Below are 18,567 nucleotides of genomic sequence, written 5' to 3'. Positions count from 1 at the left end.
GTTATTAGTGTAAGGATGGATTGTGGCTTATTTTGAATGTTTAAATGTCGTCTCCTTTCGCTGGAAATAGGAGTACTACACAGTTTGAGGGTGCTGTTTTATGACTTTTGTTTTTTTGGAGTAAGACATTATCCTCTATCTATCTTAACACAGGTTACACAATACTCAGAATGAGATGAAATGTGAATCTTTAACATTTAAGTATGTAAAATTCTATGTAGTTTCTTTTATTATTGTGTGCATCATATGTTTCTGTTTTTTTTTAATAGTTTTTGTTATGATTTGAAAGAGTTATTATTGTTGGATACTTGGATTTGTTTTTACAGCACCGTGGTATTGTTATTTGTTCTGCATATATTGGTATTTGTTCATGCTCAAGGATAAACTCACCAGAGAATCTTAAAAGTTCAGTGTGAACTCAAGAGTCATGTGAGCTCTACAATGCCATGACTTGAGGTGAAGTGACTAAGACTAGTCACACCTATTTAACAAGTGTGCCATTCTTTAACTGTTCTGGCCAATGACACTTTAGCTAGATCCATGAGAAGGATCAAGAGACTGTTACGTTGGGCCGCCAAGACTAGTTGGCCTGCCAATTCTTCACAGCTCTAGTGTCTTCCTGCTATCAGTGCACAACAGTTCATTGGCCTTGACATTGAGTCAGCTCTGCCAATAGATCAGCCATGAGCCTGATTGGACATGGTGAGCCATTTATGGGTTAATATTTGATTGGTCTGTTGATAGAATTTGGCCATACAGTTCACACCTCCTCAAGTGTGAAGCCTAAAAAGTATAGACGAAAGATAATTTGGTTGGATGGTTCGGTATTAGTATATTGGTAGCAGTGAGCACTTTCTTTTTTCTTTCAAAGTTCATTAGGGACCTGACTAGGTTGATGTTTAGGCTGGGGGAGGTGAATCACGTTAAATTCTATGATGTAGACGTGCTATGTATATTCAGTTTATGCATATCTGTTTATGTCTTCTCTGTTTACATGATGACGGCATTGGGTTTGATTTCACTTCCCTGATCATTGGATCATTAATTTATTGGGAAAATAGGTGTAAATTATGATTTTGGAATTAACTGGCAGCTGATTAGATGTTTTTTTTTATTTAGATTTTAAAGCAAAAAAGTGTAGGAACTGAGTATCCTTGTACTTGTACTATATAGGTTTTGTTTAGGTTTAGTCTTTCTCACTCATGGTTTTGGAAATGGAAACTTTATTTTAGCCTGATTCATGTATTTCAATTGACAACATGAAGGATTCAGTAAGCAATTAAAGTTTTATGTTATGCATTGTGTCCATACTGCATGTTTCTACATTTTTGGTCTCAACAGAATTCTGTATTCTTTATTCTTGCATTTCAATATTATTATAGACTGGCTGGATAGTGTTATGTTCCTCGGTTGGTTTAATTGCTTTCTAGATCAACACTCAATTTGGTCCTTTGGTCACTGAAAAAATTGCGCAATTCAATTTGGTTTTGATAAAAGTCACAGAACAGTATTTCAGCATTACAATTGTAGAACCTTTTGGTCTTTCAATTATTTTTCTTTAAAAATGTAAATCATATATGAATTTAGTGTTTGGCGAAATAATTACTAATCTAAATTAGCCCTTGATAAGTGAAACGGACTAAAAAAAATAGTCTTTCATTTTTAATTTCGTACCTGAATCCAAATTCGAAATCTGATTTTGCTAAAAGCTGATGAGAAATGTTCGTTAAAATGAAAAATTGGAAGTAACAAGTGTCGCTGTTCTTCCTGCTTTCCAATCCGAATAGCTTGAGATTTCCTTAATCAAATCAAACTATCGAAGTGTGCTCTTTCTCTCTCTCTCTCACACACACAAAAAAAAATAAAAAATCGAAGTAGTCCTAATTTGTGATCCATTGGGCAAGGACAGGATATTAACATAATCCACTGTTCTATTTTCTTTTTATTTGCTAGAGTTATTGATACTATGCATGTAGGGTTGATCACTACAGTATAAACATTGCACATGAAATTTTTGAGATGTTACTACTACAAAAATTTATTGTGTAATGTCATTCTTTTGGAAGCGCATAACCTAGAACCTTAACTTTTAAAGTGCAAGGGCATCATGCTATAGATGCATCTGCATGTTATCAAAATCTTCGACTTTTTTTTATCTTTGTGCTATCTTTCCTAAAATTATGTTCCTATATATCTCTAATTTCAAATTAATAACATGGATATTCCCTTTTTTTTTCCAGTGTGAATTCGGTTCCCCTTCAACCGAATTCACTTCTTGTTTGAGCAAAAAAAAATTATTGACGTTGAGAAATCGGTTTTTCCAAAATCGAATTTTGAATGGTTATTTATTTATTTAAAAAATTATTAAAAGTATTTTTAATTAGACAAATCATTTTTTCTTATTTTTTTTTGTACCATTTTTTTTTTGGTCTTTATACATTTTTAAAACATTCATTTTAGGTTTTTAATTGTAAAATTTGGTCTTATTTATTTTGTTATTTTTAAATATTTTTGATGTTTTATTTTCAAAAATTATTTAAGTTTCATAGTCTTCATGTAAATGAATTTAACGGTGTAAGTTTCAAATCTTCATTCGGTTTAAAAAGACTTGAAAAAGGTGTTCTTAAAACACAAAAAAAACATGTTTTGCATTTTAATAGTTTCCTCATGCTCTTTATTTTATTTTTTTTCCTTATGAATATGAGGTTATTTTGTATAAACAATGCATCATTTGTATTGTTTTCATGTTGATGAATGCAACGATACAACTTTTACGACTTGAATCGGTAAAAAAAAGCTCTAAAATTGTGGCTGAAAATTTGAAAAAATATCTTTTTGCATTCTAGAAATTGTGAAAATTAAATTTTGCATTTAGTAAACTCATTTTAGATTTACCAATGAACAATTTTATTGTTCTACAATAAAAAGAAGATTACATATGAAATTCCTAAAACAAACATAAATGAGAAAACTATTGCTCAAACATATTGTTCGGAGCATTATTTGTCACACTTGATGACATGTGACATGCACAAAATATATACGTTTTAACACGAGGTCAATTCTCCTTCAAAAACACTTGTGTCACATATTAACAATACATGAACATACAATACAAATTTGTGCATACCAAAATTATTGGTAACCTAAAATACAAAAACATTACATTGACAACATTGTGTAGTGTAATATTCAAATAACATTTTGAGTGAAGAGGAAAGAAACAAAACACAACCATCTGTAAAATATACAATTCAATTCAATAAAAAATAAACTCCATGCGACACACAAAGTAAGAAATTAACAACAAAAATAAGAAACTTCCATTATGAAAAAGACTTTGTGATAAAAATAAATGGTTTGAAGATGATGCGATATTGAAGTTAACACCCATACATTATCCATATTTATACAAATAAATGAGTCAAACTTTGAATGGAAGAGATAACATAATTTAAATGAAATATGTTGTCAAGCATTTTTTTCCACTTGCTATCTCAGTTGCTCATTCTCCTGACACAAAAGATGAAGTTCTGTAGGATTTCTGACGGGTGAACAATAACCTCATATTTATTTATGAGTTTTGGGTCATTATTTTTTGGGGGCTATCTTGATCGCTAAGCTCTGCAGGATTCCTAATGCATGAATGTGGTGAAAGAATGTAAAACATGTTTATTTGTGAACTGTTGATGGATTGATTGATTCATGATGTGTCCTGCAATTGGTTTATTTATGTTTATTAATAAAAAATAAAATGAGAAATACATACATTAATATATTTCCTACAAGCAAAATACATACATTATTATTATAGTAAATAAACATTGAAATTACAAACACTTAACCTTGAAATCAAAATAACATGAAAATGAACATTTGAATAAAGTTAGATTGTAATCTCCACATAACATAATTCAAGTTTCATTGTTTTGTGAAACAATTTTTCCACAACATCACAAAGACTACATTGGAACTGTGGTTTGATTTGGGCACACAACTCAACACACACGAGGTTAGGATTTCCTGCGAATATAGAAAACATCCTATGTATGTGCTCATCGTCTTCACAAAACCTTTCATCTAGTAAACAAAAAAAAAACACAAAGGTTATGATTACACCAACTAAAATATGTTTGAATTAACACTCTACGCAGAGTACATGGGGGTCATGTTTCTTGCTCAACGGGCAGGGGTAAAAGGGAGGCCGCCCCTTGTAGGGTGCGGGGCAGTACCCTGTCCAAAACATTTACATGATGATATTATCATATGTATACTTTGTCTACCACAAAACAACTCTACAAGCCCCAATCAAGCATTATAATATTATTGAATGTGATTGTTCAACATGCTATAACTAAATGTTACTGTTTCCCCGTGATGAATCACTCGATTCTAACACTGCAAGCATGGTGCATCAAAGACATTACACTTCAACATGACATTATTGAATGTTACTATTCCATAGTGAGGAAAAATAAAATGTGAATGTTCCACCATTAGGAATCCAAGAAGCTAATTACTCCCACATAGAGTATGCATGTGTGTCATATATTTTACGGGCTTGGAAGTGTGCCAAGATAAACAATGACTAAATGTTCCTTTTCTCATAACATTATTAAACATGTGTTTTGTTATGCATATGCAAAGTGTGTTTGATAGAATATGTATAAGCGTGCTACGTCAAAGCATGAGTTAGCATGCTTATCTTTTGTTGTGTATAAATACAAGTAGTGTGTTTAAAATCAAAACACAACACAACCAAAGAAAGAAAGATGAAAATTTTTAAAATTTGTGTGGGCCATCAAAATGTTTTGTTTGTTTAAGCTTCGGATTGCCAAGAGCATGCATTGGTGAATATAGTAAAAAAACGTTATCCTTGGTAATGCTGAAGAGAAGTTAGCTTTGTATATTCTACTACCTTAGTTTTCAGGGTGCATTGATTTTATTATTTGTTAATATTTTAAAAGATAAAGTTTTACTTGCATTTTTTATTGATAGTATTTAACTATTTTGCCTAATAATATCTTTTTAAATGGTCTAAATCGAGTCAAAATGTAAAATTTATACCATTAATTTCATTTACAGGAAAACTATTGAAGTTAACTAATTTTTGAACCACAAAATATCATAAATATTTAAAAAAAACGCAAAAATCACCCCACAAACAACATTTAAATTAAAATTTTAAAATTACTTAACTAAGTCAAATTTTACAATTAAAAAAATAAATCGTATAAGACAAAAACAAACTAGTACAAAAAATAAGAGAAAAAATAATTCGCCTAATTAAAAATATATTTTAAATAACAACATAAATAAAAAACGAAAATAAAAAAATAAAATGAAGGATATCCATGTTATTAAAATGAAAAGTATATAGGAACATAATTTTAGAAAAGGTGGCACGGACATAAAATGGTCGAAAATCTTGAGTCCTGAAGTTGCATATTTATTTATTCATTCCATCTTAGGCTCCTCCCGTAACATGAATAGCCGCCTTCAACGCGGAGATTTGCAATTGTGATGTTGGACAATTGAACACAAATCGTGGTCCAAAGGTTCCTCTTTTTAAGGTTAATTCTTTAATGGGACAGTGCTATAGAAGCATAAATAATGATGCATGATATTCAGTAAATTAACTTCAAAATGTATCTTTATGCCCTTCTCGTCGTCACCAGTGGTCAGAAGATATATTTCATAAATACCACTTCATTCGTGTCAGAAATTAAGATTGTGTTTGGATTTTAGTTAAAAACTCTCATAGAAACGTTCAACTCAATTCTTCCTACCACAAGTTTGTCGTCCCTTCAGTGGACTTGGAATGTAAACAAATGAAAGTTCACTGAAAATCCAAACACACCATAAGTTGTTCACATTGGATGAGGTCAAACTCCTTTGAACCTCAATGGAAGAACAGTTGACAATTAACTTGGAAAATAACTTGCTAATCATTAATTACAGATACCTAGTCCCTAGGGTGAGCGGGATTAATTAAGGTTGCAAGCCACTAGTCTTTTGTATTCCTATTTATATAATAAAAATTTAAATATATTTTTAATATTTTTTTTTTTAATTTACTATAAAAAAATATTTTTTATTTTATTATCTTACATTTTTAAACTTTTACTTTTCATACTTACATCAATTTAAGTTTGTTAAATAAAGATGCGACACTCTCTTAAAATCAACAGATTGAGAATAACAAGAAATATCAAAATCAACCGTTTGAAAAATGTTAGGTAGTAAAATAAAAATAAAAATATTTTTTAGATAGTAAATTAAAAAAATAGATATATTGTTTATATGAAAAACATATTTAATCTATAATAAATAATAAGTGATGATGTTTAGACGGTTATTTAATTATAATTATAGATGTTAAATTTATTGATTTTTATAATAATAATTACCTTCCAAACAATAAATTTTGGATTTATTGCTAGTACAGAAACTTCTATAACGACGACTCTTATTCATATCAGAGTTGCAATTAGAAAGCATTGAATGTGAGAGGAGTGAAAATGCATTTCATTAGACGGCCACTGTAAAATTTCAGTGCAGGAAGGTAAAATCCACCCTCTGGTTGTCGGGGCTAACAATCCAAAGTGGAATAAATAATAGGAGAAAACTTGGATATATTATAGTATTATACAGAATAAATAATAGGAGAAAAATTATATAGATTATTGAGATTAAACTTTAATTTTGATTAAAGAATAGCAAATATAATATTTAAGGTATAACTGATAGTATAATAATTTTTTACATGATTAGTAATGTATCATAAATTTATTAATTTTTTAACAAATACTTACAAAATCAAACTGATGATGATTTTTGATTGATTAATAGTAAAAAAAATTATACATCAATAACGCAGGACTATTAAACTCTTATTCATACCACACTTGCAATTGGAAATTAAGTATTGAATAAATGGTAGTAGAAGGAAAATGTATTTCATCTGATAGTCACTGTAAGATTTTCAGTGCTGGAAGGTAGAAATCACGTTCTATCTGTCGGGCTAATTAAGTGGAGAATGGATTTAGTGTGTGTGGTTTTGATGTTGCTCAATCAATAGGAGAGTGGATTTTGTCAAAAGTATGAGAGTGTGAGACTGGGTTGTGGGGTATTGTGGAAATATAAGGCAAACACTAACAACCCAATTGAAGCCTCAGTGATCATTCGAATTGGTGAAAACAAGAGATGCACTAGCCTTTGATTTGTGCATTAGTCAAGTCAACGTAACACTCCACCTTAATTAGGTCTTATAGAAAAAAATATGATTATTTTGCATCTAAAATTATGAAAGTAAAAATCAAAACAATTGACATTCGATAATTTCAATGATTAAATTGATTGGCACACACATTTATTTTAATATTTAGTATTCTATTTAAAGAAATACCTTGAAAGATTAAGTGGATTGTGTCATTTTCCCTCCTTTCTATGGTTCCCTCACCAAGAAGGTAACAATCACTCTCTGAGAGCTCGAGGTAGCATCCAGATTGAGACTTGATAGTTGGGTCCATGGATTGAACTTTTTTCTTCTTCTTCTTTATCCGGTTTCTCATGATCTAGTATTGAATTTTTGTCCTAAATTAAAGTAGAAAACAAAAGTAGTAGGAAAAGAAAAGTATACAAACTAGAAAACAAAGACAGTGTAATTTCGTCCAAGTGTTTGTGGGGTTGTAACGAAGGCATATTTGTAGAATCCTTAATTTTCATTTTCCAGTTCTTCAAAGTCTTCCATTTACGTTAATGGTGGAGGTCTCTTACGAACTACGAAAAATAAAGAGAGGCAATTAATGCTTTGGTGGCTGCTTCACCTTCATTCTAGATTACGGAATAATTTCCCCTGCTCTTTTGGTACAAGAATAATTTTTTTTCATAAACAATAAGAGAAATTTATATCCACGCATGCCTATGCTACGCGAATGGGAAAAAAAATTAAGTTCAAAATTCTTGTGTTTGACTAAAGTAGTATTTTCCAAGCAACCCATTTATTATATCCAATATTAATTCTTATTCATTGTTTAGAAAATAGGTGGAAAAGTCAAAGCTTTGGTAATTTAACCGTGGGTGCCGAATAAAGATAATTGTTTAAGTGGAGTTATGAAATGAATTATTTTATTCTAATGATATACTTTTATAATTTATTTATTTTATCTCTTTCTGTTTTATTGCTTTTTTATTTCACTCTTCTTTGTATTTTTCTTAGTTATACCGAAAAATGTTATAAAAAATGATCGAACAGAAACTTAAATACCAGTTATAAGATGATAAGAAAGATTGAATTTAAATCTTCGTACATTTACTTCAATTCTAATGGTTCTGCAATCAAATACTTTTTGATATTTTTGATAATATATCATGATTATTATATTTAAAAAAATAAAATTATAATTTTTACCAAGTACAGTTAAAACATTATGCAACCAACTACGATGAATCTTTCTTCAAACAGAGAAATTCCTTTGCCAACATCTTCTCTAATATATTCTTTCATTATGCAGACATGAGAATTTGTGATGGATATTTCTTTAATAAGTGATATATCTTTTTTTTAACATAATTATATATTTATCATATTAGTGAATAACAGAAGATCGAGAGCCAAATTCAATAGAAAAAAAGAAGTGAAATTTATTTGGAGTAAGACCTTTCTTTCTTTTAATAGAAAAGATGGCATAAAGGTGGAGAAGCCCATTACAGAAGAATCCTACAGGGAGAAGTTATCCCAAGACCAAGAGTATATAATATCACGCAGAAGCAACAGATTACAGCTAGCAGGTGTGTGTGAATGAATGTGATCGATAATGCGGAATTCTAGAATGGAATTTTTATATAATTACTATATTATTATTATGCCAAAACTTATCTGTCTATATTTTAATAAATGCACATAAATTTTAATATAGCCCCAGCTATTTTATTTCTATATAAAAAAATAGACATCATGTAAAAATTGACGATGAAACATCTTACAATACAAGGTGGTCAGCAACTGCTATCCTTTAACCTCTATTGTTGCGTCAATTGACCGAAGTGTTCCAATATAGAAGTTTTGAGTTCTTTTCTTTGTAGTATTTATACTTTTTGCAGTTCTGTTCCGCTTTTATTTTTCTACCAAAGCTAAGATATATGCAAGGATTCTTAATAAATATTTGAATTTTTTTAATATTTTTTTCTTTTTATAAAATAAATTTTTTTATTTATTTGTTATTCATACTTTTTTTAATCTATAACGAGTTAACAAATTTTATATTTATCTCTTAATAATTATTTATTTATTTTTTATTAGACCTTTTGAAAAAATAATAACAAATAAAAAATTTATCATAAAAAATTATAAATTTTACTTTTTTATCTTAAATGGACAAATAATACGAAGACCAAAAATAAATTTTTTATTTATTAAATTTTAATTAAAAATAAATATAATATTCAATTATTTATTACAAATCATAAACATATTTTATCATCTATCAATATATTAGCTTTGACTGACCCGCCAAAATTGAACAGAATATTAACCTTTCCGAGGAAGTCAACAGTTCTCAACTTTTCAGGCCGGGAAAACCAAACTTTGAACTTCAGAGTTTCAAACCGCAATACATGAAATCATCTTCATCCTCTCTAACAAATAAGCTTCTTTTCTTTTCAACTTACACACAAGCACATACACACTTCAAACCAGGGAAAAAAACTGAATCACCCAGATGGAACTATTCACCTCATCATGTCTTAAATTTCTATTTCACTCTCTTGTGATCTTATTCGTCCTCTTTAACCATGCAAATTCTCAGTCTCAGTTGCATGATCAAGAACGTGCAACTTTACTGAAGATAAAGGAATACCTTGAAAACCCTGAATTCCTTAGTCACTGGACTCCATCAAGCTCCTCTCACTGCTCATGGCCAGAGATAAAATGCACCTCCGATGGCTCAGTCACTGGATTGACTTTGTCCAACAGCAGCATCACTCAAACCATACCCTCTTTCATATGTGACCTCAAAAACCTCACAGTTGTTGATTTCTACAACAATTACATTCCCGGGGAGTTCCCAACAACTCTCTACAATTGCTCCAAGTTGGAGTACCTAGACCTGTCCCAGAACAACTTTGTTGGTAGCATCCCTCATGACATTGACAGACTCTCTAATTTACAGTATCTCAGCCTTGGTTACACCAATTTCTCTGGTGATATTCCTGCAAGCATTGGAAGGCTAAAGGAACTCAGAAATCTTCAATTTCAAAACAGTCTTTTGAATGGAACATTCCCTGCTGAGATTGGCAACTTGTCCAATCTTGACACCTTGGACTTGTCCTCTAACAACATGCTCCCTCCTTCGAGGTTGCACGATGACTGGACCCGGCTGAACAAGTTGAAGTTTTTTTTTATGTTTCAGTCCAACTTGGTTGGGGAGATCCCTGAAACCATTGTAAACATGGTGGCTTTGGAGAGATTGGATCTATCGCAAAACAATTTGAGTGGACCGATTCCTGGCGGTTTGTTCATGCTGGAGAATCTGAGCATAATGTTTCTTTCTAGAAACAATCTTTCAGGGGAAATACCTGATGTGGTTGAAGCATTGAATTTGACCATCATTGATCTCACTCGGAATTTCATCTCAGGAAAAATACCAGATGGTTTTGGAAAGCTCCAAAAGTTAACTGGTTTGGCTTTGTCTATTAATAACTTGGAAGGGGAGATACCAGCAAGCATAGGACTTCTTCCATCTCTGGTAGATTTTAAAGTGTTTTTCAACAATTTATCAGGTATTCTTCCTCCTGATTTTGGTCGCTACTCAAAGCTTGAAACATTTTTGGTTGCAAATAATAGTTTTAGTGGAAAGCTACCAGAGAACTTATGCTATAACGGTCACTTGCTTAATATATCTGTGTATGAAAATTATCTGAGTGGGGAATTGCCACAATCACTTGGGAATTGTAGTAGCCTCATGGAACTGAAAATCTATAGCAATGAGTTTTCTGGTAGCATTCCTAGTGGTCTTTGGACTTTAAACTTGTCAAATTTCATGGTGAGTCATAATAAGTTCACCGGTGAGCTTCCTGAGAGATTGTCCTCAAGTATTTCGCGCTTGGAGATAGATTACAATCAATTTTCTGGTAGAATTCCAACTGGGGTATCTTCATGGACTAATGTGGTAGTGTTTAAAGCCAGTGAGAACTACCTTAATGGGAGTATTCCAAAAGAGTTAACAGCTCTTCCCAAGCTAAATATTTTATTGCTTGATCAGAACCAGCTCACAGGGTCACTTCCGTCAGATATAATATCATGGCAGTCCCTTGTAACTCTAAATTTGAGCCAAAACCAACTCTCTGGACATATCCCAGATTCAATTGGTCTGTTACCTGTCCTTACGATACTTGACCTGTCAGAAAATCAATTGTCTGGTGATGTTCCTTCTATACTTCCCAGACTCACCAATCTCAATCTATCCTCCAATTATTTGACAGGGAGGGTTCCAAGTGAATTTGACAATCCTGCTTATGACACCAGCTTTTTGGACAATTCTGGCCTCTGTGCTGATACCCCGGCACTGAGCCTCAGATTGTGCAATTCTAGCCCTCAAAGCCAAAGCAAGGACTCATCTTGGTCTCCTGCTTTGATTATAAGCCTTGTGGCAGTGGCCTGCTTGCTGGCTTTGTTGACATCACTCTTGATCATCAGATTTTACAGAAAAAGAAAGCAAGTATTGGATAGATCATGGAAGCTCATTTCCTTCCAAAGGCTGAGTTTCACTGAATCAAACATAGTGTCATCACTGACAGAAAATAATATTATTGGCAGTGGCGGATATGGTGCAGTATACCGTGTTGCAGTTGATGGTTTAGGCTATATTGCTGTGAAGAAGATTTGGGAAAACAAGAAGTTAGATAAGAATCTTGAGAGCTCATTTCACACTGAAGTTAAGATATTGAGCAACATTCGCCACAGAAACATTGTGAAATTGATGTGCTGTATCTCTAATGAGGACTCTATGCTCCTTGTCTATGAGTATGTGGAAAACCGTAGCCTTGACAGGTGGCTGCACCGGAAGAATAAGTCATCAGCTGTGTCAGGTTCAGTCCATCATGTTGTCCTTGATTGGCCAAAGAGATTGCATATAGCCATTGGAGCTGCACAAGGTTTGAGCTACATGCATCATGATTGCTCACCACCTATTGTTCATCGAGATGTGAAAACAAGTAACATTCTTTTGGATTCTCAATTCAATGCAAAAGTTGCTGATTTTGGTCTGGCTAGGATGTTAATGAAGCCAGGGGAACTTGCCACCATGTCATCTGTGATCGGCTCATTTGGCTATATAGCTCCAGGTGAATGACTTTCCAAAATTTTTGTTTCCTTCAAAATATATATAGGACAAAACTTACACAGTACTTTTAAGAACTATTTAATCCATTCTCTAATCAAAATTAATGTTTTTATCGGTAATCATTGCTAATTTTAGTTACCGAGATGATAAAATGCTAATTTTGATTGGAAACCAACAACAATCATACCTTTAATTAGTATTGTATCTAAGTTTTGTCCACGAATATATTTCTTAGTTGAATTATATGTCTCATTTTTCCTTGGTATACCTCGTAAGTCTAATATGAATGGCTTTTGACTTCCTTGAATTGCAGAATATGCTAAAACAACTCGAGTCAGCGAAAAGATTGATGTGTTCAGCTTTGGAGTTATCCTATTAGAACTGACAACTGGTAAGGAAGCTAATTATGGTGATGAGCACTCATCTCTTGCAGAGTGGGCGTGGCGCCACCAGCAGTTAGGAAGCAACATAGAAGAGCTGCTAGACAAGGATGTCATGGAAACCAGTTACTTGGATGGAATGTGTAAGGTTTTCAAACTAGGGATCATGTGCTCTGCAACACTTCCTTCTAGTAGACCTTCCATGAAAGAGGTTCTACAAATATTGCTTTCTTGTGAAGATTCATTTTCCAAAGGAGAGAGCATTATTGGCCACTATGATGATGTTCCCCTTCTCAAAAATTCAAAAAGAGAGCATAAGTTGGATATTGATAATGATAGCTAGCTAGATTGGTATTGTGTTGAGGTTGGATATTGCTGATTAGTGTGACTAACCAACTTAGCTTCCATGGAGATTATTGCCAATTCTGGAATTGAAGTCAGTGAAACATAGCCACAGGATTATAGATTTAGAATATCAGTACTATAGAATGCATGAAAAGTGACACAAGATATAAGTACTTCTTTTTGGTATGTGAGATTAATCCTCAGGCTTGGTGATTAGGTATCAGGATTCCAATTAATCAAAATCCATAACAGAATTTCTCAAGTACTTTGTAAATTGTAACTACTCTTAGCTGCATAGTCCTTAATACTTTCTTTTTGGGATCACAATCTCCCAATGGAAATTTTGCGTCATATTTGAAGTTTTTTGTTGAGAGTTTGTCAACAAAATCAGATCATTTCAATATTAGTACTTGATACTCAAATACATAATTCTCCCAAATTTCATTTATAGAATATTTTAAAGAATTTAATTTTCATGCATTTTCCAAATTTTAAAGATTTTTACACTCTCAATAAATTAAAAATCTTCCTAAATAAAATTACTATACATGAAATCTGTGAATCGATGTCATATCTATTTGTGCATTCTAACTAAATTCTATTTTAAAACCATGGTAATTAAAATAAAAATATTGAATTTATAATATTAAATCAATCGACAATAAAATTTTAAAAATAACATGCTAAATTAAAGCATCATGGAAATAGTCAAAAGCTGGATGCTTCCTTTTGAAGGTTTTGCATACTGTGCTCACGTATTTGTAGTACTAATGAAAAGGTAACAAATATAAAAAAAATAGCAAGTTGATGTCATAAAGTTCTAAAATACTATCAAATATAGTGCGACAATTCATCGTGGGCATATGTGGTCGCAAAACTTTGCTGTTTCTTGGTCAGCGTTCACATTCACACGTGAATCGAGGTCAAAGTTTTGTTGGTGATTCTGAATGGAAACTATTCTAAACGATTGAATTAATTGCCCCTTGATTACTCTAGATTCCTTTAATTATAGAAAAAAAAAGGGTAGAATCAAGAAGCGTAGCGATTTTCCAAATAAAAAGCCTTCAAACTCGTAGATTCAGAGTAAAGAAAACATCTCCAGGTTGGAAACCATAACGTGAAGGCTAGGGATATAATTTTTTATCACATAATAAATACTTTAATATGTTTTAGTTGCCCCATAATTATACTAATATTTTTTTAGTAAATTCAGAATATTTCTCAACTCAAAACCAAAGATTAACCCACAATACACCATCAAAGATTTTTTTTTATTTACATAAATTACGGAATCAAATCTCTTATCACAAAAAAAAATATAGATCAATTTACCTGAAATTCTAACTTAACAATAATAATCTTATATGACTTAAATATAATTATCTTTTGTGAAGGATACCTGTAATTTAAAAAAAAAAAATTCTTATCGCATATTTAAAAGACTAAATTTATTTATCATGCCACATCATTTGATAAAAAAAAACCCCATAATTCTAATATGCGACCTTATCATTACTCTTAAATATTACCTTTACTAATTTATTTGACACATATTGATACTTTTCCTGCAATATATCCTAATACTAGAGGACAATCCGTGGTCTCAGCAGGTCCATATAAAAATTGGCATTAGACAGGATAGGTAAGTTGGCATGCCAAGTTTGAAAGCAAGATTAAGTCAATGATGGTTCAACTTTTCAGTCATATTCAGTGTGTTTGTTGCCAATAAGAGAAGCAATAGATTTCTCAGACATTATCTCTTCATTATTGCATAACACCATGAGTGAACTAGAAACAACTCATACACCACCAAGATGAAAAAAACTACCTCATCATGTGACAAAATGCCAATCCTCTCTCTTCTCTCCTTCTTCCTCTTTCTCACCTATGCAAACTCTCAGTCTCAGTACTCTTTGCTGTATGATCAAGAACATGCAGTCCTATTGAGGATAAAGCAACACCTGCAAAATCCACCGTTCCTCAATCACTGGACCCCATCAAACTCTTCACATTGCACTTGGCCAGAGATCAGCTGCACCAATGGCTCAGTCACTTCACTGACTATGATCAACACCAACATCACTCAAACACTGCCACCTTTCCTATGTGACCTCACAAACCTCACACATGTTGATTTTCAGTGGAATTTCATTCCTGGTGAATTCCCAAAATATCTCTACAACTGCTCCAAGCTTGAGTACCTTGACCTCTCACAAAACTACTTTGTCGGTAAGATTCCTGATGATATTGACCACTTGGCTAGCCTGAGTTTTCTTAGCCTTGGTGGCAACAACTTCTCTGGTGACATTCCAGCCAGCATTGGGAGGTTAAAGGAGCTAAGAAGTCTTCAACTTTATCAGTGTCTTCTCAATGGTACTTTCCCTGCCGAAATTGGCAACTTGTCCAACCTTGAGTCCTTGTATGTGTTCTCAAACCACATGCTCCCTCCCACAAAGTTGCCATCAAGCTTGACCCAGTTGAACAAATTGAAGGTCTTTCATATGTATGAATCCAGCTTGGTAGGGGAAATCCCTGAAGCCATTGGACACATGGTGGCATTGGAGGAATTGGATTTGTCAAAAAATGATTTAAGTGGACAAATTCCCAATGATTTGTTCATGCTGAAAAATCTGAGCATACTGTATCTTTACCGGAACAGCCTTTCTGGGGAGATACCTGGAGTGGTTGAAGCATTCCACTTGACAGACCTTGATCTTTCAGAGAATAAACTTAGTGGGAAAATACCAGATGATTTGGGAAGGCTCAATAACTTAAAATACTTGAATTTGTATAGCAATCAGTTATCTGGGAAGGTACCAGAAAGCATTGCTCGTCTGCGGGCTCTGACCGATTTTGTTGTTTTTATCAACAATTTATCAGGTACTCTTCCTTTAGACTTCGGTCTGTTCTCAAAGCTTGAAACATTTCAGGTTGCATCTAATAGTTTCACAGGAAGGTTGCCAGAGAACTTGTGCTACCATGGAAGTTTAGTTGGTTTAACTGCTTATGACAATAACCTGAGTGGGGAGTTGCCAGAATCTTTAGGAAGTTGCAGTAGCCTGCAAATTCTGAGGGTTGAAAACAATAATCTTTCTGGCAACATTCCCAGTGGTCTATGGACATCTATGAACTTGACAAAAATTATGATAAATGAAAACAAGTTCACTGGTCAACTTCCTGAAAGATTTCATTGTAATCTTTCAGTCCTGTCCATAAGTTACAATCAGTTTTCTGGTAGAATTCCGCTCGGAGTGTCTTCCTTGAAGAATGTTGTGATCTTCAATGCCAGTAACAACCTCTTCAATGGTAGTATTCCACTGGAGCTAACATCTCTTCCCCGTCTAACAACTCTTCTGCTTGATCATAACCAGCTCACAGGGCCACTTCCATCAGATATAATATCATGGAAGTCCCTAATAACTCTAGATTTGTGCCACAATCAACTCTCTGGAGTAATCCCAGACGCAATTGCTCAGTTACCTGGCCTTAATATTTTGGATTTGTCAGAAAACAAAATCTCTGGTCAAATTCCACTTCAACTAGCCCTTAAGAGACTCACAAATCTCAATCTGTCGTCCAATCTTTTGACAGGGAGGATTCCAAGTGAACTAGAAAACCTTGCTTATGCCACAAGCTTTTTAAACAATTCCGGTCTCTGTGCTGATAGTAAAGTACTAAACCTTACCTTGTGTAATTCTAGGCCTCAAAGGGCAAGAATTGAAAGAAGATCTGCATCTCATGCTATAATCATAAGCCTGGTGGTAGCAGCCTCCTTACTGGCTTTGTTGTCATCATTCTTGATGATCAGAGTTTACAGAAAAAGAAAGCAAGAATTGAAAAGGTCATGGAAGCTCACTTCCTTTCAGAGGCTGAGTTTCACAAAAAAAAATATTGTGTCTTCAATGTCAGAACACAATATTATTGGCAGTGGTGGGTATGGTGCAGTATATCGTGTCGCTGTTGATGATTTAAATTATGTTGCAGTGAAAAAGATATGGAGTAGCAGAAAGTTAGAGGAGAAGCTTGTAAGTTCATTTCTTGCAGAGGTTGAAATACTGAGCAATATTCGTCATAACAACATTGTAAAGTTGCTATGCTGCATCTCCAAAGAGGATTCTCTGCTCCTTGTCTATGAGTATCTGGAAAACCATAGCCTTGATAGGTGGCTACAAAAGAAAAGTAAGCCAGCAGCTGTGTCAGGTTCAGTCCTTGATTGGCCAAAGAGATTGCATATAGCCATTGGAGCAGCACAAGGTTTGTGCTACATGCATCATGACTGCTTACCACCGGTTGTTCATCGCGATGTGAAAACAAGTAACATTCTGTTGGATTCTCAATTCAATGCAAAAGTTGCTGATTTTGGTCTGGCCAAGATGTTGATGAAGCCAGAAGAACTTGCTACCATGTCAGCGGTGGCAGGCACATTCGGCTATATTGCTCCAGGTGAAAACAAGTAACAAATGTATTGCTTCAATTAAATTTTCTATTTCATTTTTCTTTGTCACAAGTTTAGTCTAAATGTTTATTTCATGCATGAATTGCAGAATATGCTCAAACGACTAGAGTCAATGAGAAGATAGATGTCTATAGCTTTGGAGTTGTCCTATTGGAACTGACAACTGGAAAAGAAGCCAATCGTGGAGATGAATATTCATGTCTCGCGGAATGGGCGTGGCGCCACATTCAGATAGGGACTGATGTAGAAGACATTTTGGATGAAGAAATTAAGGAAGCTTGTTACATGGAAGAAATCTGCAACATCTTCAGACTTGGGGTTATGTGCACTGCTACCCTGCCAGCCAGTAGACCTTCCATGAAGGAAGTTCTTAAAATATTGCTCACCTGCAGCAATCTACTTACCAATGGAGAGAAGAATGCTGGTTTCTATGATTCTATTCCACTTCTTAAGAATTCAAAATGGGAAAACCAGGTGGAATATTATACTGATGATGATTGATGATAGCTAGGTAGTTTGCATCACAGTTTGAGTATCCTATCTGGTAATAAAACAGAAAGGTGAAAAACTTTTAACAAAAGGGCTAGTCTTGAAGTCAGAATAGTAGACAATAAAACTCACAGTTTAGCTACTGTATAATTAGATAGAGTAGAACATAAATCGACTCACAGTTTAGAAGTGCTTTGCTAAGTGCAAATGGCATCTAGGCTCAGTTGTATTGAGGAGAATTGCCTCTTTATCTTGGTTTTGTTTTTATGATAGTATAAAATGGTTTTTGTGTTTTCTTTCCATAGGCACCCAAATATAAACTAAGTTAATAAGTAAAATTAGGAACAAACTCTGCTAATATCCATCGGTGAAGACAATTGGGTCTAAGTAAGAAGAAACAAAAACACACTTCTTGCTACTCGATTAATTAGTTTTCCCCATATCATGACCAACGTAGTTATGGACTTAAGGTTAAGCAGTCCATTTTTCAGTAGACCTTTCATAAAGCAAGGTCATTGAGGTACATGGAAGTAAATGTACCAGAATAAGAATA

General features: G+C 33.3%; 2 protein-coding genes across 2 annotated transcripts; both read left to right on the top strand.

The window, feature by feature from the left end:
* Window positions 1-9,555: 9,555 nt before the first annotated feature.
* LOC114407683 (receptor-like protein kinase HSL1) lies at window positions 9,556-13,422 on the top strand. The gene is made up of 2 exons (XM_028370875.1): window positions 9,556-12,345; window positions 12,658-13,422. The coding sequence occupies exons 1-2, from the start codon at window positions 9,723-9,725 to the stop codon at window positions 13,065-13,067; spliced, it is 3,033 nt and encodes a 1,010-aa protein (XP_028226676.1). The 5' UTR covers window positions 9,556-9,722; the 3' UTR covers window positions 13,068-13,422.
* A 1,296-nt stretch (window positions 13,423-14,718) lies between these two features.
* LOC114407673 (receptor-like protein kinase 5) lies at window positions 14,719-18,314 on the top strand. The gene is made up of 2 exons (XM_028370864.1): window positions 14,719-17,512; window positions 17,614-18,314. The coding sequence occupies exons 1-2, from the start codon at window positions 14,884-14,886 to the stop codon at window positions 18,024-18,026; spliced, it is 3,042 nt and encodes a 1,013-aa protein (XP_028226665.1). The 5' UTR covers window positions 14,719-14,883; the 3' UTR covers window positions 18,027-18,314.
* The last annotated feature ends 253 nt before the right edge of the window (window positions 18,315-18,567 follow it).

The sequence above is a fragment of the Glycine soja genome, chromosome 1 (assembly GCF_004193775.1).
Source record: "Glycine soja cultivar W05 chromosome 1, ASM419377v2, whole genome shotgun sequence".
NCBI lineage: Eukaryota > Viridiplantae > Streptophyta > Magnoliopsida > Fabales > Fabaceae > Glycine > Glycine soja.
The sequence above is the reverse complement of the archived record's forward strand: the minus strand, read 5'-3'. Positions and strand labels throughout refer to the sequence as shown.

Excerpts from the sequence above, each read along its gene's own strand:
- LOC114407683 (XM_028370875.1), top strand. The coding sequence starts at position 9,723 with ATGGAACTATTCACCTCATCATGTCTTAAATTTCTATTTCACTCTCTT. Across the intron at positions 12,346-12,657 it reads ATTTGGCTATATAGCTCCAG|AATATGCTAAAACAACTCGA; the intron begins GTGAATGACTTT and ends CTTGAATTGCAG.
- LOC114407673 (XM_028370864.1), top strand. The coding sequence starts at position 14,884 with ATGAAAAAAACTACCTCATCATGTGACAAAATGCCAATCCTCTCTCTT. Across the intron at positions 17,513-17,613 it reads ATTCGGCTATATTGCTCCAG|AATATGCTCAAACGACTAGA; the intron begins GTGAAAACAAGT and ends CATGAATTGCAG.